The 9,228-nt window shown below is 32.3% G+C and overlaps 1 protein-coding gene across 1 annotated transcript; it reads left to right on the top strand.

Annotated features, from left to right (window-relative positions):
- Positions 1-231: 231 nt before the first annotated feature.
- On the top strand, positions 232-7,241 carry LOC111706727 (SET and MYND domain-containing protein 4). Its single transcript, XM_023479656.1, has 6 exons — positions 232-581; positions 2,115-2,228; positions 2,360-2,454; positions 5,456-5,521; positions 6,054-6,121; positions 6,718-7,241. Exons 2-6 carry the CDS (start codon positions 2,184-2,186, stop codon positions 6,798-6,800), a joined length of 357 nt encoding a protein of 118 aa, XP_023335424.1. The 5' UTR covers positions 232-581; positions 2,115-2,183; the 3' UTR covers positions 6,801-7,241.
- Positions 7,242-9,228: the final 1,987 nt, after the last annotated feature.

The raw sequence follows: 9,228 nt of genomic DNA on the forward strand, positions 1-9,228 counted from the left end.
GCCTTTTCAATTTAAGTTTTGACTTCTAAAGTAAAAAGAAACTTTTTTGAATGACAGCTTATCTTTGTTTCCATGTTACATGTGGTATTTTAGTTGTGTAAGAACTTCGTAGACATTAAAAATTGAAATCGAAAATCGTCTTCATTGTATTGATATTTACGACGACGACCATACCATACTAAGCCAGTCTCTCCATTTTAGCAAATAAAATTACATAACATTATGTAGATAAAAACATATTGAATAACATTTACATTGGATCAAAATAAATTTAATCCAATGATAAACATGCTGAACTAAAACTGCAAACATTCTCAGTTTTCCATTGGTCGAATGTTTTCCCGCAAGTGGATTTTACTTTGCGTGCAATTGCGGGCCCTGTAATTTCCGCGCAAATCCACACAATTGCGCACCAGGTACGAGAACAGCTGCGCGCAATGTATGAGAACAGCTGCGCGCAATTCTGCGCAACGGAATTCCGATTGGAAACCCTAATTGGTTGTATTTGAAGTACTCTGGAGTCACCTGAGGAGAGAATAAAGTTTATTTACAAGCATGAAGGCTATTGGCCTTTATTACAGGTAAAAGGTTTAATGCAAGTATTTGATTTAAAGGGACTGTAAGTAAACTGCCCATTTGACATCGGTACCCTTAAAACTAAACGTTTTGGCTGATCAAGTATAAAATCGATGTTTATAAATTTAAAATGATTATTTTCGGTTGTGGTTTCTTTCCAAAAGTGACTCGCGCATTTCTATTGCTAGGAGAGCATAAAGAAATCATCAGAATTAAAGACATTTAGACTTATATAAACGACAACATCTTCCCAATTATTGATCGGATTAAGGTTTCAAGGGTACTGTTGTAAATCGGGCATTGCAATCCTGCCTTAAAGTCCTTGTGAAGCGTTTTTATTTTTTTCTTAATGCGAATTAAAATGTGTATAATAATAGCTAAATAATTCTTTTTAAAATGAAAAATTTAATAGAAAGCTTTTAGCCATTAATATCATTCTGTTTTTATATTTATATTCTGGTATTTACATATTGATATTCTGGTATTTTGATATTTATAATCTGGTAGTGGTATTTAGATATTTATATTCTGGCATTTTGATATTTAAAATCTGGTAGTGGTATTTAGATATTTATATTCTGGCATTTTGATATTTATATTCTGGTATTTTGATATTTAAAATCTGGAAGTGGTATTTAGATATTTATATTCTGTCATTTTGATATTTATATTCTGGTATTTAGATATGTATATTCTGGTATTTTGATATTTAAAATCTGGTAGTGGTATTTAGATATTTATATTCTGGCATTTTGATATTTATATTCTGGTATTTAGATATGTATATTCTGGTACTTTGATATTTATATTCTGGTATTTAGATATTTATATTCTGGAATTTGTTACTTATATTCTGGTAATTTGATATTTATATTCTGATATTTAGATATATTCTGGTATTTAGATATTCATATTCTGGTTTTTTTATATTTATAATCTGGTAGTTGTATTTAGATATTTATATTCTGGTATTTTGATATTTATATTCTGTTATTTTGATATTTGTATTCTGGTATTTAGATATTTATATTCTGGTATTTAGATATGTATATTCTGGTATTTTGACATTTATATTCTGGAATTTAGTTATTTATATTCTGAAATTTGTTATTTACATTCTGGTAATTTGATATTTATATTTGGTATTTAGATATATTCTGGTATTTTGATATCTATATTCTGGTATTTAGATATTTATATTTTGGTATTTAGATATTTATTCCTGAAACTTTAAAAACGCTTTCTGTGAGTCTGATGTCTGTCAAAGTAATTTTATTTATACAGAACCAGAAAACTACAGAATAGAAAGACGACTTTTAGACTCAATTTATGACTTTAAATATTCCAATGAACATGAGTAATTGTGCAGTGTAAACAGACCCATTTCACATTTAATAAAATACTGGTGAAACTATTTGCTTTCTAACTTAATAAAATTCACTTAACAATTCTTTAATGTCGTCTTCCTATTCCACAGTTTTCTTGTTATCACTGTATTAGATTTTGTTCTGCAAATCTGAAATTGGATTGATTTTCAGGGAATAAGAAGAGGGGGAGAAGGCGGAGGTGGAGGGAAGGGTGAGAAGGACCCCGTTCTTAGCAAGCATATGAGAGACGCAGGGAATTCGGCCTTCTCCCTTCAAAACGATGAAGTAATGCAAATATTTGAAGAAAAATTGTATCAATAGCATTCTTTATTTTATTTAATATCTGTTCATTGGAATTGTTTTAATTAAAAGTCGTACTGCGAAACAAATTTTGAGGTTCAATTTTTGTTTGATAGGAGGCGCTAGAGTGCTATAACCAGGCGCTACTGGTAGCACCAGCTGATCCATGGGATGGACAAGGGGAGGATATGGCTCTAGCTTTAGCAAACAGGTTTTAATTAACAACATTGAAGAGATTTCAACTGAGGTCGAAAATTTAAATTATCAAAATTTAGACCTTCTGTCGGATTAAGATAATCTTGTTTGTTTGATATAGCTCTTGTTAAGGGCTGTTCAATCAGAAACCACAAGAGAAATGATAAACCCTCTAAATAGCTTAATGGGACTGTTAGTCTAATGTTTAAGTGACCCTCCATGCAAAGACGGCAATGCCTGAATTACAACGGCACTCCATCAAAAGCCATGTCAAGATATGAATTATATTCTTGTTTTGGTTTATTTTTATATGTGGTTGTACTGCAAAAGCGACTTAATTGCGCATTTTTGGTTATAAAAACCATGAAAATAACCAGAATTAAACACTTTTCTAAGTCAGAAAAGCGACGTTATCTTCCATATTTTTTTAGATTAAGATTTTAATCTCCTGTTCAACGAAATAACCAACCTTAAATTCCCTACTTTTTTTATTTCCAGGGAGGATAATTACTTATCCTCCCTATTTACAGGGAGGATTAAGATAATCTTGTTTGTTTGATATAGCTCTTGTTAAGGGCTGTTCAATCAGAAACCACAAGAGAAATGATAAACCCTCTAAATAGCTTAAAGGGACTGTTAGTCTAATTTTAAGTGACCCTCCATGCAAAGACGGCAATGCCTGAATTACAACGGCACTCCATCAAAAGCCATGTCAAGATATGAATTATATTCTTGTTTTTGTTTATTTTTATATGTGGTTGTACTGCAAAAGCGACTTAATTGCGCATTTTTGGTTATAAAAACCATGAAAATTACCAGAATTAAGCACTTTTCGAGTCAGAAAAGCGACGTTATCTTTCATATTTTTTTTAGATTAAGATTTTAATTGGGTACCGTTTTCTATGTGGAATTAACACTGGAAACCTTTTTGTTGAATTTTTACAATTAATTTATCCAGCTTAAAGATTATTTCCTTTTTCATCGTTTACGAAACGATCAAAATATTTGTTTAAAAGTGAACACTACCCATCCCTTATGCATAGATTAAAACTTACTTTATGACCTAGTTCTTGGATAGAATTAGTATTCAAGACTTCACAGATTTTTCCTATTACCTATTCATCACTGCGACCAGTCCACTTAATACATTATTCGTTAAATCTAGGGAGACAAAATTTCACACTGAAAAAGAGTTTCAAGGCTAAAAGAAGTATGTAACCTATTCCCCGCATTTTCATTTTTGAAATTTTTCTTTTTAAAGTCAATTATTAATAAAAGTTTTGTTTGGGCAGTCTTTGACAGGGCTGGAACAGTCTTTAGCTGGGCTCGAAAAAGATTTTGTGGGGTTCGGGTAGGGTTCTACTAACTACCTGGGTTCAAACATCCTCATCCAACGCCTGCAACAATTTGTATAAAATGGTTGCGCATGAAATCCAAAAATTTAAATATGTTCCAATAAAAGACATTTTTGAAATTTAATTATAGACTTATTGCATTAGAAGGGCCACCGAAATTTCTTAAACTTTTAAATTTCGATTTCGATTTTTTTCCCAAAGGTTTTAAAGTTAACTTTTTGGATGAAAAGTTTGTAATTTTTAATGGTTATCTTGAGACATTTAGCAAAGTATCTACTATCTACTATGTACTCTTGAGAAGTTGTAAGTTAATAAATAAATAAATAATAATAATAATAAGATACTTTAGGGGCAAAGCTAGGGTTGTGCACCGTTAACGGGAAAATGTCGTTATTTTTTCGATTGAAGAACGGAATTTTTCGCTAATGAATACATCGTTCAAAAATATTAATGAAAGCAGTAGGAACAGTTATTGTAGAAACTTTAACGATTATGAATTCAGGAAAGATGAATTTTGGATAGAATGACAGGGGCGGCATAAGATATTTTCCAGGAGGTGGGAAAAAAATTCAATGTATATGCGCGAAGAACACCAAATTTTCCCTCCTTGGCAAAAATTTCCCCTTGGATTTTTTTACAGTGAATTTAGTCAAAGTTATGTCAAAACATGCATGAACAGCTTTTATTTTAATCTATTCTTAAAAATCAAAATTAAAGGGCCAGAAGGCAGTTGCAAGCTGGCACTGGGAAGGTTAGATAAAGATAGATTGCGCATAAGACGACAATTTTCATCTTGAAAGATATAAATGTACAGAGATTTTTAAAGATATTCCTATTATATAGATTAACTAGGTCGGTTGTGAACATTGGCTGTTCTTATGTCATTGAGTACTTGTGGTGTACATGAATTCTGTAGAGAGAAATTTAAGTTAGTTAGTCCTTCTCATGTCCTTCAGTTCTCGTCAATATGATATATTGCTCAGTGAAATAAAATTCACTCCTGAGTGGTTTAATAATTATGAAATCCATTAAAACACCAACCACCCCCGCTTATAATTGAAGTACACTTTGACCCTTAGAAGTATGAGTTCGCGGAATGTACAATTCTTGGTTATTTTGCGTACATAAGCTATCTATGTTTATTTATTTATCTATGGGTTAGGACATAGAAAGCAGTGCTCTGTTCTTTAATAATATAAATTTCTGGCAAAACTGAAAACTGCAAATACGTCTGATTTCTACAGATGTATGATCAGCTAAAAAGAAGATACAAGTCAGAAGAAAAATTCACTGCTCTCTCTAACATTTTGTTAAAAAGATTTAATTTTAAAATAAATTGTAAAAAAAACAATCAACCCAAATGGTATCTGCACAGAGCCTGAATTCATACTTGATTAGAAAAGGCTTTTAAAGGTACCGATCTTAATCGGAAATTGCCATCTTTGCATGGAGGGTTACTTGAAATTACGCTTACAGTCCTTTTTATACATAAAAAGTTGGACCTCTCTTCAAGTTTAATATTCAAACAACTTAAATTTAGTAAAAATGTAACTTTTGTTGGTTTTGGCAACAAAGCAGTCTTAATATAATTTCACAGAGACTATTTAATTAACCTCTGTAATTTCATTTTATATACTTTTAATTATTTGTTTTTTATGAAAGGAGTGCACTATTCTTCAGACAGGGTAATTCTCAACAATGCCTAAAGGACACTCAGTTAGCTCTGAAGTAAGTAAAAAAAAAAATTTGTACTTTACTCTGTATTTTGTACTTTACTCTGTATTTTGTACTTTACTCTGTATTTTGTACTTTACTCTTTACTTAGTACTTTACTCTGTATTTTTGTATTTTACTCCTTACTTTGTACTTTACTCTTTACTTTGTACTTTACTCTGTACTTTGTACTTTACTCTGTACTTTGTACTTTACTCTATACTTTGTACTTTACTCTGTACTTTGTACTTTACTCTGTACTTTGTACTTTACTCTGTTCTTTGTACTTTACTCTATACTTTGTACTTTACTCTGTATTTTGTACTTTACTCTGTACTTTGTACTTTACTCTGTACTTTGAACTTTACTTTGTAATTTATACTTTACTCTGTACTTTGTACTTTTATCTGTATTTTGTACTTTACTCTGTACTTTGTACTTTACTCTGTACTTTGTACTTTACTCTGTACTTTGTACTTTTATCTGTATTTTGTACTTTACTCTGTACTTTGTACTTTACTCTGTACTTTGTACTGTATATTTCCAGGTCTGGTTATCCTGTACACCTGCAGTACAAGTTACTGCAGAGGCACGCTAAATGTTTATGTGAATTAGGTAAAGACAACAACAACAACAACAAAATACAATTGCAATAGATGATTAGATGTACAAACCCATTCCGTGATTAGTATAGTACATGTTAATTCTCAGAAATGAATATAGCGGGAAAATATGTGTAAGGATATGCGCGCTACAACCATGTCCAATCTGATTGGATAATTTAAATACTTACAAATTGAAGTTTTGCTAGTTAGGCGTAATTATTGCAACATTTCGCGGATTACTTTTGTATAACGCGAAATTACGGCGTAATTTTGCGAAATTGAAATTTCGCTAACTACCCATTTATTGCAATATTTCGAAAAAATAACTTGTAGAAACTACGCGAAATTACGATGTAATTTTACGAAATCTAAGTTTCGCTAATTACGGGTAATTATTGCAAAATTTGGCTAAACTACCTTCTAAAAATTACGCGAAATTACTCCATTATTTCGCAAAATCGAAGTTTCGCTAATTGCACGTAACCGTTACAAAATTTAGCTAAAATTTCCTTTTTAGAAATTACGTAAAATTTTGCCGTTATTTCGCGAAATTGAAGTTTCATCCCCTGGATTAATTCTTTTCTAACTAATAAAACTATTTTACAGGAATGTTTACTGAAGCAAAATCATTTTTTTCCGAAGCACTTAGTTCTCTTGGTAAATCAAAGCTAGGGAAGGTACAGTTGTAACAAATTCAAGAAAACACGAAGACGATTACTACTGTGTAGCGAAGTTGACCGCGGAAGATTCACAATACTATAATACTATATCCGCTCCAAATGTGTCTCCTCATGTTCCCCCCCCCCCTTACCGCCTCTACTTGTGGGGAACAGCGTCAGTTAGCTTTAGAATGTCGAGATGTGAACACCTCTGATCAGGAACTACTAACTCCTTCATCCTGCCGCCGATGTCTACTCTAGCAACAAATGCTGCTAATGTCTAAGCCTCCAGATGTCCAAATCCACAAAGCAGTCGCATGTCCAGGGGTTGAGAGGCAATCAGTTCCTCCCTACACATGTTACAGACTGCAAACCCTCAAGGACCCTAGCCTAGATGTGAACCCTTTGCTGCCAAGATGCTGACACCTGTGAGCTGACCATCATGAAGCTCCAACTGTTCCATTCCTTTCAACANTACTCTGTTTGTATACTGTAATTTTCTTGTTTTACTAAGTACAACCGTATGCAGTCAAAACATAAACAAACAAAATGTGAACTTAGCAGACGAAACTCTTACAAATTACAGCTTTCTCAGTAGGTATCACTTTACTAAATCAAAGAATTATCTAAAAAGACGATATCGAATTCGTCACTGAATTCCCATGTTTTTTGGGACACCCTGTAGATCAAACACGGACTAGGAATATATTTTACTCTCAACTCAAATCTACTCTATACAGATCAAACACGGGCTAGGAATATATTTTACTTTCAACTCAAATCCACGCTATACAGATCAAACACGGGCTAGAAATATATTTTACTCTCAACTCAAATCCACGCTATACAGATCAAACACGGGCTAGGAATATATTTTACTTTTAACTCAAATCCACGCTATACAGTTCAAACACGGGCTAGGAATATATTTTACTCTCAAATATTCACATTTTCCCAAATACTCATTAAACACTGATGGTTTTATAGAAAACAGAGCTTTGCAGTTTTCAGGTTGGAAGGATCAAGGTCCTGACGACCCTTTAAAGTTGGCCTCGTCTTAAATAATGCATAATTTCCTATCTGTGGATCAATCTGATTTTGATAGATTTGTCGATCCTTCCTTCATTCTCTGATTATATTCGTCAATCTCTCTTTTAAAGTTCTTGATTTATTAGATGTTTCTTTTATAAAGTCCTTGATTATCTTGGTTCACTGATTACAGTAGTCTTTACTTTTATAGTCCTTGGTTCCCTGATTATATTTGTCTTTTCTTTTATAGTCCTTTATTCCCGGATTATATTTGTCTTTTCTTTTATAGTCCTTGGTTCCCGGATTATATTTGTCTTTTCTTTTATAGTCCTTGGTTCCCTGATTACATTAGTCTTTACTTTTATAGTCCTTGGTTCCCGGATTATATTTGTCTTTTCTTTTATAGTCCTTGGTTCCCGGATTATATTTGTCTTTTCTTTTATAGTCCTTGGTTCCCTGATTATATTTTTCTTTTCTTTTATAGTCCTTGGTTTCCTGATTATATTTGTCTTTTCTTTTATAGTCCTTGGTTCCCGGATTATATTTGTCTTTTCTTTTATAGTCCTTGGTTCCCGGATCATATTAGTCTTTTCTTTTATAGTCCTTGGTTCACGGATTATATTTGTCTTTTCTTTTATAGTCCTTGGTTCCCTGATTATATTTGTCCAGTCATAGTCCTGTCATTTTAGCAAATATTTCTTTTATTTTCTGAAGTTTTTCCATAGTCAATGTTCATTTTCTCATAACTTTTTCAATGTAAAAGATATACATAGTGACAATCCTCCTGCACAAATTATGCAAAAAAAAGTTTTAAAAAAAGTTTAAAGTAGCATGATCCGAACCAGTACAAGGAAGCCAGTCTAGTCTGTACCGTACCGGCCCGTCTATAGCTTACCGAGTATGTGGTTGACCCAACGCGGTTGGTTAACTTATCGAACCGAACCTTTTTGTTTAACTCTTTTCTCAAAGGGACACTTCAGTCGTTGGAATTCCAAGTGACCCTTAAAGAGAGGCATTACATTATTAACCTTTATTTGATAAATAATGTGAAAGATATTGTCGTTTTTTTCAATTTTTTTTTTTAATTCGAAATTTTTTTGAGTTTCACGGCCAACGCCGGGCACCTAAGCTAGTACTTTATATCACTCGTTGCAGAGTCAGCACTTAACCTTGGAGAGGAAAAAGAAGAGAAAACAGGGTAATTAGTATATTTATATAAATTTGGGATTCTCTTATTTTTATTTTTATTTTAATTAATCAGAGGCCGAATTTAAAGAATTTGAGCCGCGGTTTAAATTTTAGCTGCGGCTCAAATATGGTTGGTTCCACTTAAATTTTAATTATTTTTTTTTAAGATTTAAGCCGGGCTCAGTTAATATCGGTTTTTGGGGGATTTAAGACGTGGCTTAAATTCATTAAATTCGGACAC

The sequence above is a fragment of the Eurytemora carolleeae genome, unplaced genomic scaffold, assembly GCF_000591075.1.
Source record: "Eurytemora carolleeae unplaced genomic scaffold, Eaff_2.0 scaffold750, whole genome shotgun sequence".
In the NCBI taxonomy this organism is placed as follows: domain Eukaryota; kingdom Metazoa; phylum Arthropoda; class Copepoda; order Calanoida; family Temoridae; genus Eurytemora; species Eurytemora carolleeae.

Bases quoted from the DNA above. Each gene is read 5' to 3' on its own strand.
- LOC111706727 (XM_023479656.1), top strand. From the start codon at position 2,184: ATGAGAGACGCAGGGAATTCGGCCTTCTCCCTTCAAAACGATGAA. The intron at 2,229-2,359 runs GTAATGCAAATA...TTTGTTTGATAG, and splicing joins TCTCCCTTCAAAACGATGAA to GAGGCGCTAGAGTGCTATAA. The intron at 6,122-6,717 runs GTAAAGACAACA...ACTATTTTACAG, and splicing joins TAAATGTTTATGTGAATTAG to GAATGTTTACTGAAGCAAAA.